General features: G+C 39.0%; 2 protein-coding genes across 10 annotated transcripts in view; one reads left to right on the forward strand and one right to left on the reverse strand.

Moving 5' to 3' along the window:
- The first annotated feature begins 1,261 nt into the window (after positions 1-1,261).
- On the forward strand, positions 1,262-19,557 carry LOC102080925 (B-cell receptor CD22). 9 transcript variants are annotated; one of them, XM_025907929.1, is made up of 16 exons: positions 1,271-1,343; positions 5,313-5,404; positions 5,516-5,656; positions 9,932-10,285; positions 10,405-10,632; positions 10,911-11,261; positions 11,357-11,596; positions 11,750-12,010; positions 13,324-13,584; positions 13,872-14,132; positions 14,228-14,488; positions 14,851-14,941; positions 15,032-15,092; positions 15,524-15,565; positions 15,817-15,995; positions 16,263-17,217. In XM_025907929.1, exons 3-16 carry the CDS (start codon positions 5,593-5,595, stop codon positions 16,324-16,326), a joined length of 2,718 nt encoding a protein of 905 aa, XP_025763714.1. In that variant the 5' UTR covers positions 1,271-1,343; positions 5,313-5,404; positions 5,516-5,592; the 3' UTR covers positions 16,327-17,217. The 9 variants fall into 9 exon arrangements, with proteins under 9 accessions (XP_019215857.1, XP_025763714.1, XP_025763717.1 ...); XM_025907932.1 differs by having other exon boundaries at positions 1,278-1,343; positions 5,313-5,392; XM_025907930.1 differs by having other exon boundaries at positions 1,335-1,413.
- Positions 19,269-20,689, reverse strand: part of LOC100709003 (complement C3) — a 31,905-nt gene continuing 30,484 nt past the window's right edge. Inside the window, exon 44 of the mRNA XM_005458683.4 lies at positions 19,269-20,624. Coding sequence (XP_005458740.1) covers positions 20,480-20,624 — 145 coding nt within the window. The 3' untranslated portion in view covers positions 19,269-20,479. The remainder of the gene's footprint in view (positions 20,625-20,689) is intronic.

The following is a 20,689-nucleotide window of genomic DNA, read 5'->3' on the forward strand; positions in this document are numbered from 1 at the left end:
GGAAGAGGCCATCCCCAAACTGTTCCCATTGTCTGAATTTTCCTGATATGATGATTTTACATTTCCTACCACTTCATGGCTGAGTTGCTGTTGTTTCCAATCACTTGCAGTTTGTTATAATTCCACAAACAGCTGACTGTGGAATATTTAGTAGTGGGGAAATTTCATGACTGGACTTGTTGCACAGGTGGAATTATATCACGGCACAATGCTGGAACATTCTTTCACAGACACATGTTTGAAATCCTGCAGCTGGAAACACATTCATAAACACATGAAGACATTAAATGGATATCAAATATATCAAAGCTGAACTCATTTCCTGTCCATCTGCATAGAGCAAGAAACTGCTCTGGTTCTCACACCAAGAAATACAAAATTAGTGACACTTACGTTTTCTGTTTATTTTCATTTGGCTCATCTGCATATTAGTGCTGTGAACAGGAAGGAAGCTGGTATTTTATAATAGTTGGATTTCTTTCTTGTACTTGGAGAGCACAGCAGAAAGGTATCTCAGTGAAACAGCTCCAATGATCATTTTGAATCAAAACTCTGGTTCAGTCCTGAATGTAGGCGACACCGGTAAAATCCTTCACTCCCTGAGGATGTCAGAGGACTTTTAGTCATGTTCAGGTCACTGAAAAGAGAAGATGGATCTCTGAGAGTCACTGACCAAAGAGAACCATGGAAAACTGATATCCACCACAGCAGTGTGGATTTTAAAAAAGGGAACCTTACAGGAAGGTTAGAGTCTTTAAATACTTGTCCACACTGACCATTTGTTGAAGAAAGTTTATACCTTTAATTATTTTCTGTTTTCATGGTTTTCAGAGTATTATTATAAGTATGATCAGAGAAATTTGTTTGCTTTTTAAAAAATTTTATTCTTTGAGTTTGTGATGTTTCAGTTTCCCCCAGTGGTGAGACTTTAGTGTTGCTGCTTCAGTACTGAGGACTCCACTGTCTGCATCCATCATCCCACCAATGCTCTTTGCACTGATCCATTTCAGCGCCACAGAAGAATCAGTTCATACAACTTAAAGAAAAAAGAGCACATGCTGAGAACAACATTATCTTTATTTTTCATTGAACGAGTAAAGATAATCAAAGTGGATTAATAGTAGTTTTTAACTTCTGTGTTTACTTGCATTTATCCTACTGTGAACAGGAAGGAAGCTGATATATTTAAACACTTCCTTTATCTGCCTGCAGACCACAGCAAAAGAAATCTTTAGACAACGCCCTTCACATTTGTAAGTAGAGCTGTTCTTTGATGGGTCTGATTCCTGGATACATTATTTACCTGCTGACGTGTTTTATTGTCTCTGAAGTCACACAGACAGGTGAGAGGAGCAGCTATGAGATTAAATACAGCAGTGAGAGGATTTGTTGTCGTCGTTCTCTCTGGGTCAGGTACTGTGTGTCGACATTTACATTCACTGTTTTAAAAGGCAAATGTAGGAAAGTTGAATTAAGTCTTTAAAATCAGGCTTAAAATCAGAGTTGAGAGCAAAACAAAACCAAAATGATACAATTGTAGGTTTTTATGAAAAATCAATAATTTCCTGGACACTGTGGGTCCAAATTCTGGGTTATGGATTTTTCTCTTTTTATTTATTAATTTATTTATTGTGACCAAACGTTTCTATAGACTCAACATTACTTTTAAGAAGGTTGAAATGGAAACAACATGTATTTGTGGCAACTACATATAATATATGACATCTGTGAACATGGAAACAACTTTATCCCAAAAGGCTGATTCTGATCTGGACGCAGCGTTTTCACTGGGAGAAACGTTTCGTCGCTCATCCAAGTCTCAGCTGACTGCAGGTTTCCCCAACCTTATAAACAGTCAGTGTAGTGACTAACGCGTTATTAAGTAACGTTATTATTGTGGTAACGAACACGGTAACTAGTTATTATGCCAAAATCAGGAACGCGTTTATCGTTACTGGGATTTAGATAGGGTCGTTATTCGTTACTTCGTGTGTTGCGTTCGGCTTACCTCGGAAATCGGAACACGGACCTGGGAATGATGTCTCACTCCAGTAAACGGCGTTCTGGTTAGCCTCGTCAGAGAAGTCGGGATTCCAATATGGCGACGCCCTCGAAAACGGTTGTTTTGCTAGCCCTCTATGAAAACAAATTTCTACTAAACACATATGCAGCTTATTTGCAGTCTGGAGTTACCTACATCTTCCTACTCGGAAGGCAGAATGTCCGAGTTCCGAATGCAATCGAAAGCACCACAACTGCAGTTTCCGTGTTGGACGTATTTATGAGGCTGAAAATACTTATTATTTATTTTAGTTTTCTTTGTGAGGCTGAAAATACTTTTAAGTTTGCAAGACATTAGTAATGTCTTGCAAACTTTGCAAACTCATGTTGAGTATTGTCACTCAACATGAGGTGCAGTTGGTGCAGTTCAGCTTACAGTTTACACAGAATGGAGAAACCTCACTGTGCACTACATTTTTTGCACTATTTTGATACCTACAGCTCCTAAATGGTCTGAGCCACAGTTTAATGTTGGCACTGCTAAAAGTAAACTTTCTACCCATTTCAATGGCAAAAATAAATATACCTTTCAAAAGTTTCAACACACTGTATGTCATGTTTTGTGATCCACTGCTTCTTCCTAGTGATACTACGTACAATGATTAGATTTATAACACTGATGCATCAACCCCAAAATGATGTGTTTGCATTCATAGAGGTTTGAAACAATAGAAATCGATTAAAACAGACAGAGAAAAAAGTGACACATAAAACAAACATTGTTAATTTCAAATTTAGTTTCATTCATTTCATCTTTAACTTGCACTTGCATTACTACACTGCCATTTTAGATTCAGGCCATTAGGTGGCACAGTGCACTTGTGGATAGCGCTAACATGTAAGCAAGCTAGAAGACTGGCATCCTTGCTGGTATCCAGTTAGGGAAGCAACACATTAATAAGAGAATTCTGAGTAAAACCAAAGTTACTTTCCCTACCTAGTTACTTTGAAAGTAATGAGTAACTTGAAGTGAGTTACTTTTGATAGAAGTAACTAGTAATGTCACTAAGTTACTAATTTAAAGTAACTTACCCAACACTGATCATGAGTAATAATTGAAAAGAAATCTATATACATAAAATATGTGCATGCACACACACAACTAAATATGTAATATTTAGAGTCACTTTTAATTTAGATAAAGTAGTTTTTTTAGCCTTAGATACAAACAGTGAAGGGCAGAAAGTGAGACCATTTTCAATCACTAAGACAAGAATTCAAATGAACACTTATTTGTTTCTACTTTTGCAAGCTATAAAATTATAGCTCCTCTGATGAGACTCCTCTCTCCTGTCCCCAGGACAGTAAAAATCTTCATGAGTGAAGACGACATTGACTTTAGAGCTGGAATATAAAGTAGACCCCAATATTTCTCTTCACATAAACATCGTTATTCATTCCCTTTTACTGTGGCTGTTTTTCTTCCACCATGATAAAATCACACTTCATGCAGAGCTCTCTCTCTGAGGAAGAGTTTCCCATCTAAAAATCTGTTTTCTGCATTATTCTCTGGCTTATTACCCACCAGTCTAACGTTGTTTACAGCACTGTCGGACGCTGTTTTTGTTTTTTTATAATGCTTAGCTGTACTTTGCTCTGCTTCAATTCAGCAGCATCAGGTAATGCTCACATGTTGATTCATGGTTTTCTCCAGTTTTTGTTCTACTGCAGAATATTTTTAAGGTTGTCTGCTTAAAAAAACTCAGGCCAGGAAAATCTCCTTCATGCTTTTCTGTGTTTTATCCTCAGTTGACACAAAGACATCTGCTGTGATGTTTACACCTTTGATAGTCTTGCAAGTGTCAGCTTTCTTTTATTTAAAAAAAAAAAATATAAATAAAAAAAAAAAAAAATAAAAACCTGGAGAAATACTTACTGGGACCCGCCCTTGGGCTAGTTTCTCCCGGATTTCCCACCGGAGCTTCCTCCTATCCGCCTCCCCCGGTGGTGGGTGTTGTTTCCACCCCTTTTCATAATCTATAATAATTATTAATTATGATCCAAGTTAAGAGACACAATATACAGGCATGTTTGTAATTACTGTACTTTAGAAGGGTGAAGATTCAATATTCTTAATCTGTCACATGCAGAGTCATATGAGTACCGTATTTTCCGCACTATAAGGCGCACTTCAAATCCTTTAATTTCCTCAAAAATCAGCAGTGCTCCTTATAATCCGGTGCATCTTATATACGAATTCTGGTTGTGCTTTCTGACTTCGAACCGATTTTATGTGGTACACGGCACTCAAAGATCTGTAAGTTACGAAGCCGCACCGCTTGATGGATTGTCTGCGCCTTACGGCTACAGTAGTCAGGAGCCTCGTGAAGTTAGCAGGAAGTTAGCTCACTAGTTTCCACCTAAGCATGATGAACCACGGTCTGACTGAGAGATTTCTGAAAAAATTAAAACGTACAGCTCTGCTATCACTTCCAACATAAATGAAGACAAAACTGCATTAGAACAGCAATGCAATACAAAACAGCACTATACTGAAAATCTGGGTGCTACTACTGCATAGGTATAATTAGGTACTTACAAGTTTTTAGTTTTGGTGGGGCTGTTTTCTTTCTAAACAAACAACACACCACTTGTAACAGGTGTAACACTTGTACCACAGCTGTTCATTTTGCTGATGTTTTGATTCAAACTTGATCTTTATTTCAAAGTGAAAACAGAGTTTCTGATGAATTGTGCTGTAACAACTGTTGTTGTGCAAGACGCTGCAGAAACCCTGAAAAGCACCACAATAAACCAACTCTGCCAACCACAAGTGTAATATGTGTAGTATGTAACACACACAGAGGAATCCTCTGATGTCTTTTCTGAAGCTGCTGTGTGTATTAACCAGTTTGCATTTTCAATATTCATGTGGAACTTGTTAATCTGCAAATGTGCATTTGTTTAATTTGTCTACAAAAAAAAGTTGAACCTGTCTCGTCACGCTTCTTCTGCCAACATCAAGAGACGGGGAGAGCTCTCTTCTCTACACTATGCTATCAATGTTATTATGTACGCTGTGTTTAGTCAGATCATACGGGCACCTACACACACATTTAAACTATAATGAATATGCAAAGCAGATAACCAGGAATTAGCTTTCACAGTTCATGTGTGCTTTTCTCAGCACTCATGGTTCAGACCACACTCCTCTTTTAACTCTGACCTCATTTTGAGCTCAGCTCTAATTCTGTAAAGTGTTGTGAGTCCATCTCACACACTTGTATCACATCAAAAACATTTGTTCACAGATAGAAAAAGGCTTCCTGCCACAGAGAGCATCTCCTGGATGACCAAGACGTAAAGAATATCAGACACGCTGTCACTGCTGGTAAAACTGCAGGTTTGCTGTCTTGAAGTTTTATCCACTTGCATCTGGTTAACCATGTATGCAAATAAGGAGGAAGATGAGAGGGTGTCATTTTTTTTAACACTTCTCTTCTGTATCTTAAAGACTGGGATGAGTCGACTTCTGCTTTACAGAAAGGACTGTCAGTTATCTACTTGCATTTTAACGGCTCACACAGAGCAATGAGAGGAGCAGCTATGAGTGTAATAACAGCAGTCAGTGGATTTGTTCTCCTCACTGTGACAGGTTGGTCTGCTGTGAGTAATTCTACTTTGAGTAACCAAATGTGACAGAAAATATAATTCAGACACTGATTTGTTTTCAGGTGAATGTATTTTTCTTCCATCTGTAAAATGATGCTGTGTGAAACATCGTCTGTCCTTACAGCTCTGCAGCTCCAGCCTTCTGTCTCCATTCTTCAATGTTTTTCTTTGCACTGTTAACACTCAGCAGTTCAGAGTTTTGCAGTCTAATCATTTTATCTGCATTTTATTCCAGTGCCATAAATCTGGACACTAATGATGTTTGGGTGAAAGACCCAATAATTTAGTCTAATTATTATAAATCATCTGTCGTCTTAGATTCACAGAATGTATTTGTTGTGTTTAAGTGGATTTTCTCAGGATGAACATGGCTGACGTTTATCAGTGTGAACTGTTTGCTCCTCTTTTTGTTTTCATGCTGACAAAACCCAGACTATCAGTCTCACTTCACCTCTTTTCTTTTTTCTTTGTCTACATAAAGAACAAATTGTAAATTCATGGCTGTCATTGACTAAGTGATAGTGACACTACAGCCACTTCAAGCTGCTCTGTAAAATGAACGAGTCATTTAACGTTTGACTTTGAAGCTGCTGAGGCCTGAGCTCTTGTCTGGGATGCATTTTCAGCTACTTTTAATCACTCGAACCTGAAAAGTTTAGAAACAAAACTTTATCTGTGAAATGGAAGTTTTCACCTCGTTACACAGAAAAGCCAACGTGTAACGTCCCCGTATGAGAACATGTCTCTGTGTCTGTGTTTGTGTCCTTCTTTGTGGTTCTGCTGAAGTGTCTCTATGTGTCAGTGCGTCTCTTCTTATATAAGTGTGTTTGACTGTAATTTATCCTAGAAGTTACTTGTGTTAGAAATTGTTAATTCCATAGACTACATTTTTTATTTTTTTATTCTTTAGCTTTTAAATCAGAATGAGGTCCAACTACTTTTATCTGTTTTATGTATTTATTATTTTACTTCCTTTTAAAATCCTGTCCTGTTCTCCTGTGTTTTCCATTTTAACTGTGCTTCATTTTGGTCATCAGCGGTTGTTTTAAGTGTGTGGTAGAACTCAATTTGACTAAACTACCAAAATACTCCATTTGGCCTATTTTGGGTCTAACCACTGCTCTTCAGTAGTGGTTAGACTACTACAGTAGTGATTAGTGCCTTCCTGTTTTGGAGTGTTTCTGAGTTAATAGTTAATTATCTAAAATGTACCCTTTAATAACAAAAACTCGAATACCGACTGTGTAAGAATCTATCTTCCTCTTCCTGCACCTTTTCTACACTCACTATCATTCCCACTTTTTTCCTCTTTTCCACCTCGACCATGCAGTGATCGACACTCCGTCTATAAGATTCATGCATACTAAGAGATTGTGTTTGTTTAGCCTGCACAATGGGTGCCTGTGATGTGTGAACATATAATACACACATTGCATCTCTAACAGAATTGCTTGCACCCCCCCCCCCAGCGCGTCTTATTTACCGTCTGTGTATACAACCTCACCTCTGGCGCCGGTGCCCACCTCTCAATTTTAAATACATGTAGACATTGCGGTTCTCAGGAGGGGCTATGCGCTAACCTACTGCTCTCTGGCAGGTAGCTCCATGCCCTCCTGAGTTTTGAATGCACCTTAGAACACACATGCATCAACACTACATATGAGCGGGCGGAGGGAGGTTTGGAGTCTTCACACACACCTGCGTTCTCTGTTGCCTGTCGGAGCGGGGGGGCTGGGAGGAGGAGTTGGCCGTCCGATTGGGGTCTGGAATGTGGGGCCTCCTTGCTACTGCAGAGTCGAGGTGGTCTGCTTCTCTCCACCCTAGAGAAAAGTGCAGTTTCCCCCTTTAGGGGCAAGGGTACCTAGACCTGGGGTATAGAGTACGCTTGGGGAGTGTGATTGTGTGTACAGTGTCTATTTATGTCTGTCTCCACGTTGGGTGAGTGCGGAGTAATTGCATATGTGTGCATGTGGGTGGGAATGGATGTTCGTATCTGTGTGTGCCTGTTTGTCTGTGTCTATATGTCAGGTCGGGTATTAGACACCACCTCTCAGCCCCTCCAGTCTCTCCCCGACCAATCCCCCTGCCAGTGGCTGGCGCCCTCAGTCATCGGTGCGTTGGTGGTTCTTGGTGTCCGGGGATGGGCGCTCAGGTATACACCGGCTCACTCCTGGTGGCTGCTTGTTGGGGCCTGCCCCGCCCTTCGGGGGGCGGGGTGCCCTCGGCCTCCAGGCCTGGGGCTCGGTCCACTCTGGCACAGCTGGCTACCAGCTCACGGGCATGTCACTGCAACCCCCTCTGGCTTTTGTTCCACGCCTGCGGGGTGACCCCTCATCTGGGGCTCTCCTCAGCTCTTTCATGGACAGTGGCGCAGTTGTCCCTCCAGTTAATGTCCCATTAAAAGAGCCATAAATGTAATAAAAAGAGTACTTTAGGACCATGGTTGCCTCGATTTTTATTTCTGTCTTCTTGTGGTTCTTTGTGGTTCCGTTCACCGCCACTCTGCCCGTGTAACCAGTATGTAAGAACAATAACAAAAGATGGCCAATTTTAGAAACTTAAGGAATGGTAGGAGCCAAGAGGATGGGTAACCACAAGGAAAACACAACCACAAGATGTTGAAACTGCATCTCATTGTATTAAAATATTGTAAACTGTATTATAACCAACTACAGTAACGAATATAGAGTGCGTGCACGAATACCAAAAAAATATAATAAAGTAAAATTAATTCAGACCCGGGTCTTTTCAGTGTCAGTGTTGTCCAGTTCAGGCCTGTTGGGTGATCTGGGCACTTTACTGGTGTGAAACCAGTCCAACAATCAATGTATGTTTTGCACAGTTTGTCCTGCCACAATCGGACTGCAAGATTCAGTTCCATATGAGCTGTGCCTCACCATCCATCGCAATGAAAGATCATCATTCTTCTGTGGATTTCCAGAAGGTCTGTGGAAGTTCTCTGTGGACTCGGTTTCTTGATATCCAATAAAAAAAACCCTGACCAATGCAAAGCTCCGTGTATTCACAAAAAACAGGTTTCCAGATGTAGCAGCTGACCGAACAGACCTGAGGCTTCAGCCACTATTAAGCCTGAATAGCAGCAACATTCCTTTAGTGTTGTAGGTACACGTGTAGCGGGTGTAGCGGTAAGCAGCTTTACCAGTGTAAACAGACAGCAAACAGCTAAAGGTGGGACAACAAATCCCATTGGTTAAAAATGAAATCGTCCATCAAGGTCAGAAAATAATGATTATTAAACACAACAGAATAAATAACAAAACAAAAAGTAATTAGGCTTTCAACCCAACGATAACTTACTTTTATACAAGTTTATACAATTATTCAAAATTTAGTTTTGCTTTAGTTTTTTTTGTTTCTTTTCCTAATTTTGAAGATTTTAGACTAAAATACATTAAACTACATGAGCAATAATTCCAACAAAGGTTTCTACTTTTATCTGTTTGTTACTGTGGGCTACACGTGCTTCTCCTCTCCCACGTCCTCTCCTGTCTCCATCATCACTGCTTACCATCTCCATCCTGCCTTCACCCTTGACACATGAAACTTCTGATTGGCTGTTCCTTCGCCACTGTCTGTGTCACCAGAAGCACTCGGGCTGGCCAGGTGTTTCCTTCTCAGTCTGGGTTAACCTGGGCGTCAAGGGTAGCCTCACCACTGAAATGTTATTTTAGATCTTCATCTGTGCTCAGGATGGCATCTATCACCTGCTAAAATACTCCGACACAAAGAAAACAACTGTTTGACAAAACTTCACTTCTCTTTGTGGTTAATTCCCAGAATGGCGTCTCATGCATCATAATGGAAAGAGGAGAAGTTCATGCTGTTAGTGTTTCATACAGTGACTGTAATAGTGGGTCAATGCAATCATCTCTGGCAGCCTGTAACTTTTACACATTTATGTTTATCATCAGCAAATCATTTATCATTATAGTTTGTTTTATTCTAACATTAAGTGAGAATCTATTTATCTGTCCAAACGACAACACTAACTGCAGGTTCTCATTACAGTCGGTCTACAAAGCAGCTGCTCTCACTCAGTTCCTGCCTTCTAATGTGAAGATCAGATGAATCTTTAGCTGAAAATAAAAACCTGCAAACTTTGTTTTCCATGACACATGAAGCTGAAAATGTAGCCTACAGAAAAATACTAACCCAAATGAGTGTGTTTAATTTTTGTTATTCTATTATTTTTGTTAATCTAACTTTATTTTTTGTTATGATGTGCTCTGTGTTACAGTCGTTTTGGGTCAGTATGGCTGGGGAGTGACTTACACTTCTACTCCGATCTGTGCTGTAAAAGGATCCACAGTGGAGATACGCTGCACCTACACATACCCATCTAGACAATATAATCCTTATGGAGTTGTGAGGACATTCTGGTTCACAAAAGAGAGTAATAATGAAGTTGTGGATTTGAAAACAGATCCAGAGTATTCAGGTCGTGTTCAGTATCAGTGTGAAAACAACAAATGCACTCTGAGAATCACAGACCTGAGAGGGAGCGACTCAGCTGAGTACAGGTTCAGATTCATAACAAACCATGAAGGAGGGAAATATTCTGGTGTACCTGGAGTCACTTTGACTGTCACAGGTAACATGTTCATCCACTCGTTTACTATTTTAAATCCAAGTGTTTACTGTGAGTGTGTTTGTGTGTTTTATCTGTATGTTGTCAGCTGAGTTTAATGTTCTTTATTTACTAATGGGCAGATCTGCAGGTGCAGGTGAGCAGATCAGCTGTCAGAGGTGATTCTAAGTCAGCAGATCTGAAGTGTGAGAGCAGTTGTCCTCTGCCTGATAATCCCTCCTACATCTGGTACAAGAATGAACAGATCATCACAGGACAAACATCTAATTCTTATACAGACTACTGCGATCCCACAAACAGGATTTCCTGTGCTGTCAGAGGATATGAGAACTCCCGCGCTCCTTCAGTGGGTGAGTTTATGCTTTAACATAATGCCATGTTGTCGAGCCGTGTGGCAAATGAGCTGCATATTTTATAGGTTTTAATAAGGGTAACACTACTGATTTGTATTTTGCTGTTGATCACACAACCTGTATAGTCGGGGCTCATAAATAGTTATCCTACACTGAGGTCACTGGAGGGAGGAAACCTTTCTCACAGGCTTATACTGAGGCCTTATCACATCATTTTCATTTCTGTCCTCGGATGTTATGACTCTGACTAATATCCAACTCTCTCTGTCTCACAGTAGTGAAGGATGTCTGGGATGTGACTTACACTTCTACTCAGGTCTGTGCCTTCAAAGGATCAACAGCAGAAATACGCTGCACCTTCAGATACCCATCAACTATAGATGGAAGAAATACAAGCATTCAGAAAACATTCTGGTTTACTAAAGTCAAAGATAATGAACCTGTGGATCTAAAAACAGAGGCAGAGTATTCAGGTCGTGTTCAGTATCAGTCTGAAAATAACGACTGCACTCTGAGAATCTCAGACCTGAGAGAGAGCGACTCAGCTGAGTACAAGTTCAGATTCATAACAAACCATGAAGGAGGGAAATATTCTGGTGTACCTGGAGTCACTTTGACTGTCACAGGTAAAATAATTTTCACAGAAAGTCTCTTTAAACATTTATAAGCCTTGCAGCTGTCTGTATGCTGAGTTTGTTTTAATATAATATCTGTTGTTTAGTCCCAGATCCACAGCTCCAGGTACATGTGAGGAGATCAACAGTAAACTCTTATTCTAACTGGACAGAGCTGACATGTCACAACAACTGTCAGCTACCTGATCAATCTTCCTACATCTGGTACTGGAATGGACACAAACTTTCATCAGAAAAACAATATTTACACCTGAACACATTTGATTCTGTAAACAGTTTTAACTGTGCTGTGAAAGGATATGAGCAGTTCCCTTCTCCAACAGTGTGTGAGTTCACTTCTTTTACTCCTTTACTCTCAATAAAGCTGATTTTTTTCTTTTTGGGTAGATTTTGATGTTTTGTCTTTAGAGCACAAACTGTTAATAATGTCAAATTTAGTTGTTATGACCATGTCATCATTCTTATGTTTTCTCCTCCAGATGCTCCAAAGCTTCCCTCTGTGTCAGTGAGTCCCTCTGCTGAGATAGTGGAGGGCAGTTCAGTGACTCTGACCTGTAGCAGTGATGCTAACCCAGCAGCTAGTTACACCTGGTACAAGGAGGATGTCATCAATCCTCTCAGTTACCAAATCCAACATGTTTTCAGCTCCATCCGGCCCTCTGACTCTGGAAAGTATTACTGTACAGCTGATAATAACCTGGGACAAAAGAGATCTGAAAGCAGAACTATTGATGTGAAATGTGAGTGAAATACTTTTATAAGCTGTAAAGACTTTTTGAAGAGCTGTGAGACTGCTGCAGGAATATGGAAAAACTTGAGTTACAGTAGAAATACTGTTATTCTTATTATTTTCAATAGTTGAGTGTGTGATCGGAACTATTTTTATGCATTCGAATAGAAAAAAAAACAGAATTCCATGATTAGAAAATCTCATAAACACATTTTATATGTTTTCTATTCGCAATAGAACAAAGAAAACATATCAGCTAAGAATATGTACGATTTAAAGAAAAAAAACATTTGTTCATTCTGAATTTGATGACAGTAACACAAGCTCAAAAATTTGAATGGGGCCAACAAAAGGCTGGAAAACTAAGAGGTACTTAAAACAGCTAAAACAGTTAACTGGCAACAGTCTCGTAACATGTTTGGGTATAAAAATACAATCTGAGAGACGCAGTTTCTCAGAAGTAAAGACAGGCAAAGGTTCTTCAATTTGTAAAAACATTTGACTACAAATTGTGGAAATTTTAATGAATTATCGTCCACAATGTAAAATTAAAGAGTTTATGTTTTAAGACTCTGGATATCTGACCAACTATAGTACATGATACCATCAAATATTGAGAGAATCTAGAGAAATCTGTGTCCATAAGGTGCATTGACTGAGATTATTATTGGATGCCTGTGATATTCAGACCCTCAAAAAGGTAAAAATGGCCCTGCTCCAACTATTTTGAGACATGTTGCTGCCACCGAATTTAAAATTGGGTGTTTGCAGAGTTTGGCTAATCTTAGCAGCACAGACAGAAGTAGCCTTGGTTTCTTCCATGTTAGCATCCACATCTTGCTGCAGAATGGGATTAACGTGCCAGTGGGATGTCATTTCTTTCCTTTCACCCTCACTCCTGTGATATATAGTTTGATTCGATCATTTCCACTTTCAAAAATCTCTGTGTGCGTACATATATTTGTGACATTTCTTTTTAAGTAACAGACTACTTTATTAAGCTGAGAACATCAACTGCAGCTTCTCATTATACACAGTCTTCAAAGTAAAGCAGTTTCATTGAGTTTCCTCTAATATTGAAATCAAACAAGTTTTTAGCCGAAGAAAACCCTGCAGACAGTTTTAACTGTGCTGTGAAAGGATAAGAGCTTTTCCATTCTCTAACAGTGTGTGAGTTCACTTCTCTTACTGCTTTACTCCTCAATAAAGCTGATTTGTTTCTTTTTGGGAAGTTTACATTATTTTCCTTTTAGAATATAAGCTATTAATATTTGAAAATTTGGTTCTAACTATATATTATAATTCTTATGTTTCCTCCTCCAGATGCTCCAAAGCTTCCCTCTGTGTCAGTGAGTCCCTCTGCTGAGATAGTGGAAGGCAGTTCAGTCACTCTGACCTGTAGCAGTGATGCTAACCCAGCAGCTAATTACACCTGGTACAAGGAGGATGTCATCAACCCTCTCAGTTACCAAAACCAACATGTTTTCAGCTCCATCCGGCCCTCTGACTCTGGAAAGTATTACTGTACAGCTGATAATAACCTGGGACAAAAGAGATCTGAAAGAAGAACTATTGATGTGAAATGTGAGTAAAATAAAGATTTTTTTTTAAAGTACATTGTCTTAGTTTAAGATGTGGTATGTTTTCTGTGTTCTGATGATTTGCAAAACAATATATTGTATTTGTATTTTATTTATATTTTACACAATTTTGTCACAATTTTTTGGACTAAAGATTTTTTTTGTTCTGTGAATTTCTTTTAATAAATATAACACATCAATATACTCTTCTACGTATGTAACTTAGTTTTTTCATTAACAGTTTGTGTGTAAGACACTGATAATTTACATTAAACTGTTATATATTAACAGATGCTCCAAAGCTTCCCTCTGTGTCAGTGAGTCCCTCTGCTGAGATAGTGGAGGGCAGTTCAGTGACTCTGACCTGTAGCAGTGATGCTAACCCAGCAGCTAATTATATCTGGTACAAGGACAACAAAGTACTGGCAACAGGACAAAAGGATGTTTATCACTTTAACTCCATTAAATTGGAGAACAGCGGGAATTATTCCTGCAAGTCTGAAAATCAGTATGGACAGAAGAACTCTACGTCTCTATCCATAGATGTTCAATGTTAGTCTTTTTTCAGTGCCGATCTCTAAAAAATAATACTTAATAACATTAATATAATGTGATTATATACATGTTTTTTATTTAATGTTTGCTAGATCCTCCGAGGCTTCCCTCTGTGTCAGTCAGTCCCTCTGGTGAAATCAGGGAGGGTAGTTCAGTCACTCTGACCTGTAGCAGTGATGCTAACCCAGCAGCTAATTACACCTGGTACAAGGAGGATGAAGACTCACCTAAAACATCAGGACACAACTTCACCATCAGCAACATCAGACCTGAGCACAGTGGGAGTTATTACTGTGTGGCCCACAACAACAGAGGGACTCATAATGTCACCTTACAGCTGACTGTCAGGGAAGGTACATTTTTTATTTCACTTACTCATTTGCTCATAGACGTAATAAACCACTATATATAATAATGTGTGTGGTAGTAATGAGTAGCTCATGGCATTGTTTATAATCAGTGCATGGACACACTAAAAAATATTAGCAAACTATTCACAGTCACTGGGAGTTTAACTTATACAAATCTATTAATATGGTGAGATAACAATAATGCTCACAAAACAAACAAAAAAATCAAGTCCATCAGTTACAACTTAAAAACCAGCAACATTTATATAGAAGAGAAAACAAAGCAGAGATTATTGTCTGTAATCTGTGATCTGGCTGCATATAAATACTTGTTTTTATTTTTTATATTTGTTTTTAAATCACAGATTTCCCACTGGCGGCAAAACTAGTTGTCACTGGAATAACTCTTGTGGTTTTCCTAGTTATTATATGCCTCTTGGTCTTTTTCCTGCTTACGTGAGTATCTGCTGCACATTAAAAATCACCTTTGTTGGTGCTCAGATTGCTTACTTTTAATGAAGTTTTTCATTCATCCCCCTGATCTAGAAAAAAGAAGCCCTCAGCATTATTTCCTGTGCCTGGAAACAGACAGGACAACAACAACAAGGTGAGCATTTAATAACCAAGTGTGAAATCCTGTGAAACTGCATTCTGGTTATGCATTAAAATTCAATCTGAACAGTCAAAGTGAAGCTTAAAATTCCAAAACACCTGCAGAAGAAAAGAGTTGAGCCACCCCAATTAGAACTCATCCTTATCAATGTTTTGATAAACCCAAATGTGGCTGTACTCGCAGTATTCTCTGCAAATCATAGTATTCTGCTAAAAATGTAATTTCACTTTTGCAACTGAGACATGAATAATGCCCATTTGGGTTAAATCAAGACTGATAAACCACACAATGGTATCAGACCTCTTGCTGTCTGTGGCCATAGACGCACACTGATTTAAAACTAGCTGATTTAAAACTAGCTTGGAATCTCTGGATGTCTAATCTAGCTGGCTCCATAACATTTACTTGAACGTTTTCTTGAACAGGTTTCCTGCACATCTCCAAGTCAGCACACAGGGAAGACAGAGGTAAGACTGAAAACCAGATCTGAACTGAAAAAGAACTTTATACTGAGGGTCATGGTTGTTGAGGGGGAGCTCTGGGCAACGTTACTTATCTTACTTTAAATATGAGTATGAGTATGCTTATTTATCCCAAAGTTGGTCAATCTTTACAACATGAATATTTATAAACATAAATATTTAAAATGACTGTAAGTAGAGCAAATGAAGGAAATCAGCCAAAGTTCAACAGGTTTCTGAACTCTTTATTTTTTCAGTCTCCACCCAGTAACTCAGAGGAAGATGAAGAGCTTAACTATGCTAGTGTCCGATTCTCAACGAACCAGACAGATCCCATTTACTACAACATCCGATCAGCTGGATCCCGCAGACAAAAGGTGAAGGAGGAGGATGAGCATGTAGAGTACGCTGCAGTCAACTTCAGTTCTGCCCCGAGGTAACCAGCACTAAGAATTTCAGTTGTATAGATGCATGCTCAATGATCCATGTAAGGAAATCCTAGAAAGTTGATTCTGTTCATCTGGATGTAGCATTTACAGTGGGAAAAACATTTCATCCAACTGACTTCATAGCCTGAGGGAAACCGCAGTGGACTTTAGTGATTCTCTGACTGACCTGGCCTGCTGCTTTATACACTACAAACATGAACTTGGGCACACATATTACAGCACGCCTCCTTCATCTGTCCTGTTTTTTTCTCCAGAAATGCACACCAGGAAAGTGAGGAGGATCCATCTGAATTGTACAGCACAGTCAAGAAAATCTGATAAAAACAAAAAGAAGCCAAACTGTGGACCCTTCTTTAATTGTCAGTTTAGCAACCATACAGCTACTGGACAGTAGATATGATTCTACTATATAATTTTGGTCAGGCGTTCATTGTCCCCTGAGGGTAACCGCTGTGGACTTGATTGTCTGATTTCATCTGAAGTTTTGTACTACACTTCTAGTTTCAACTTCAACTGATATTTCTTCAAAAGAGTGCCCAGATGTTTGGGGAGTAGAGGTTATTTTGTCATTTTCTGTTGAAATTACTTGTTCAACACTGGAAAAAACAACAAGTCCATTCAAGATTTTTCAGGATCATAAAGTTTGGTACAAATATTCAGGTTATCTATTGCCATCTATTGCCAAAATTTTGTGCAAACCTTCGTGTCCACCATCAGGTAAAAAAATTTGTCTCACAGGTTTGTTGGAAGTCATGTATACTTGACTAAAATTTGTATTTCTTTTAGTTTCATGAGACATAGGAAATGTTTTTGCACTGCAGCACTGTATGTAATAGCTAATACATGGTAGGCTTGTATTTATTAATATTATTAATATTATTGATGTTGTTGTAATACATATGCTGAGTTAAAGAACACTGAGTTATTGGAAAAGAACATGCGTCCTGTTTCCACTCAATAGTAGTACAGAAAAATATTTTACACATTTTCCACGATTCACTTTAGTTCTGTATGTTTTACATTTTGTCTGCATCATTCCTGCTCTCAGTTTTTCAGTTGTAATTTGCTTAAAGTAAAACCATCATTATTTAAAAGAACTCTTCTGTTTCCTGTTGTTAACTCTGAAGGTTTGAATGTTGTTTTAAATGTCTTCTTTTCACACTGATTGTTAATAACATGCTTGACAAATAGAATAATCTTTACATCTGAGTTACCGAGTTCATGTTTTTGTGTCAGATATTTCCTTTCAAATCATTTCTTGTATTATTTTGTAATCATGTGCCTTTGTGTGCTCATGTCAGTTTTACTTCCTCTGTTAGTATTTGTGTTTAGTACGATGGTGCAGTGGTTAGCACTGGTGTCCTGAGAAGGTCCTGAATTTGACTCCACCATCTGGCCGGGCCATTACTGCGTGGAGTTTGCCGCCCTCCCTGTCTTTGGGTGGGTTTTCTCTGGGTACTCTGGCTTCTTCCCAGTCTAAACACATGCAGTAAGCAGGGTTAGGTTAACTGGTGATTTGAAATTGCTCATAGGTGTGAATGGTTGTCTATCTCTCTGTATTAGCCCTGCTGGTGACCTGTTCAGGGTGTACCCTGCCTTTCGGCCTATGGTAGCTGGTATAGGCTTTAGTCCCCTTGTGACCCTGATAAGGGTAAGAGGATGGATGTATGTTAGCTTTCTGTCATCGTTGTTGACCGCCCTGAATAGTTTGTTTCCTGTCTGCTGAATACTCAGCTCCATCAGATCATCACTTACCCCAGTACTTCCTTGCCACCCTTTGTTTCTTAACTTGTCGTCATTTTTCATTTCTCAACTTCCATGTCTAGAGGTTGTTTTTGTGTCTGTGACTTAGGGTTTTTTTTCTCTTTTTCTTTTGTTCATTGTTCTGCTGCATGATCACCAGTACGTGACCACTTCCTGGACTTGACTAAAGGTTTGGAACCACACCTGTTCAAGTAAAGTCAGATGGAACAGTAGAAAAATAAGAAGTTGGGGGAAGTCTAATGTCAAACCCGTGTGTTATGCAAATGAATAACAGATAGATTTCAGTACACCTATTAGTAATGCAGCACATTGTTAAAGGGCATAGGGCCAAGTATAGAGTCACAGATTCATTTTTCTAGTTGTGAAACTATGTAAATACAAATCTAACAAGACGTTTCCTGTACAAAAAAGGCAGGAAAAGAAATGTTATGAAGCTTGCATCTCTTACCAAGTTGCCTTTTCTTGCCTTTTACTGGCATGTTGTTTATTCTACTGAGAGGTAAAGAGGAAGGAAGCCTTTTGTGTTTTAGCAACATCTTCCTCTCTTTGAGGTTTGAAGTGTACTGTAAAGATAAAAGTATTAAAATAAGCTTCAGTGGAGGGTTTTACTGTGTGTGACATCATGTCTGTGTTCATATTAAACACTGTACAACCAAGTTAAACATCACTTCCTGTCACTTCCCACTTTACCCACTCCACACTGCCTGCACTCACTTCTTCATCTCTCTTGTGCACTGTTCATTTCATGGCTTACCCCAGGTATTCAAATTCATCCACCTTCAATATCGCTTTGCACGTTCACTTTTCCACCCGTCTCCCTCTCATTTATACATGTATTTTGTCTTCTCTCCACTGACTTTGATTCCTTTTCTCAAACCACCAGCATTCAGCCTTCTGCATTTCTCTCCTTAATATCATACCTAACCAACACCACCTCATCACCTCTGTTCCCTTGTCTTACATGTCCATTGAAGTCTGCTCCAATCACCAATCGCTCCTTCTCTGGGGTCACGCTGGTCACGAGCTCAGTAAATTTTCCCAAGTGATCAAATATCCAGGCAGAACTTGCTAAGGCCAAATATTATTTGCGGCGTATCTATAGGTTACCGAAATTCCCAAATACGTCAAGCTGGTCCACTCATTTCTTTCATATTTATTTTTTATGACATTAAAGATGTTTGCCATACAAACATTCTACCCTTGAAAAAGAAAAGTTGGACCAGTACTCAACTTTGATCTCTCAAAGGACTTTTTACATTTTAGGTCTTATTCACACAAACACACACACACTGTATTTGCTTGTTCTTTAAAATAAATTGATCTTGATCTGTGTTAAACAATGAGACAACTTTAGAGGTGAAAAAAACATCATTATTCATACAGTGTGTACCAAGTCAGAGCACTGAATCAAGAAATCATATAAATAGAATCTGTCAGACAAAGTGAAGTAGATTAAAAGATGTCAGAGAAACAATCTAAAGAAATTCAAGAACAGATTTAAAATACAATCATTCATATCTATCGGTTTGTTAAGCGTTACAAAGCCTAGGGCTTTGGGACTCCAGTGAACCACAGAGAGAACCATTATCTACACACAGAGAAAACTGGGAAGAGTGGTGAAACTTCCCAGGAGTTGCAGGCTAAAATGACTCAAGGAGAGCACTGACTACTCATCCAGGAGATCATGAAAGAACCCAAAGCAACATCTGAAGAACTGCAGACATCATTTTCCTCTGTTATGGTCAGAGTTCATGCTTCAACAATAAGAAAGAGACTGAACAAAAATGGCATCCATGGCAGAGTTACAATCAGAAAACCACTGCTGACCAAAAACAACACAATGACTTGTCTCACATTTGCCATAAAACATCTGACTCCAGGGAAAATATTGTGTGGACTGATGAGACAAAAGTTTAACTTTTTGCAAGCTTTGAATCCTGTTACATCTGGTGTCAAATTAAAAGCATGTTATAAATCAACATCATAAAAACAGTCAAACATGGTGGTGTTAGTGTGATGGTCTGGGCTGCTCTCCTGCTTCAAGACAACCTTCCGTTATTGAAGGAACCATAAATTCAGCTTCATACCAGAAAATCTAGCCATCATTTTGTGCCTGAAAACACAAGCTAAGTTTGGTTATGTAGCAATGACCCAAAGCAGACCAGAAAGTGATGGCATAGTGAAACTCCAGATGTAAAGCCAATTAATATGCTTTGGATTGGACTTAAACTGGTGATTCATGATTGTAAAAACTTCCAGTGTGGCTAAATTAAAACAATTCTGCAAAGAAGGGTAGGCCAAAAATCCCCCCACAGTAATGTGAAAAACCAGTTTATGGGGCAATTATGTTTTCAAATAGGGTCAGGTAGGTTTGAATAGCCTTTTTTCCCTTAATAAAAACATAATTAAAAAAATACATTTTATAATTACGTGTATTTTCTTTGTCCAGCATTAAAATTAAGTTGATCTCAAACATGTAAGTGCGACAAATATGCAAAACACAGAATAACTACACATCTCTCTCTGCGGTTTATACTTCTTCATTCTTGTTCAAAGTTTTGATAACTGGCAAGACTCTCACTTCCCTTTTCACAGAGAAAACTAAATATAGATTGAAAGAATTTATCAGGGGTACAGTAAGCTTGCGCATACAAAATTATTTCCTTTTTTTGCCACAAAATAGTGTGCGACAGCTGCTCTGACACCTCTACAGCCTGCAGGCGTTGACCGACAGTTCTCTGGCAGTGTCGCTTAGACTCCTGCATTTAGCTTGCAGGCTGGGGTGGCTGGAGCACTCTGCAGGTGAAGGCCAGCGCTCCACCCAGGTGTCCTTCCCCAACATGTAGATGAACCTGACACACAAAATGAAAAAAGAAAGAAAGACAGATGTCAAGTTAACAAGTAAGAGCACCCAAGT

This window comes from Oreochromis niloticus, linkage group LG6, assembly GCF_001858045.2.
Source record: "Oreochromis niloticus isolate F11D_XX linkage group LG6, O_niloticus_UMD_NMBU, whole genome shotgun sequence".
Classification (NCBI taxonomy): domain Eukaryota; kingdom Metazoa; phylum Chordata; class Actinopteri; order Cichliformes; family Cichlidae; genus Oreochromis; species Oreochromis niloticus.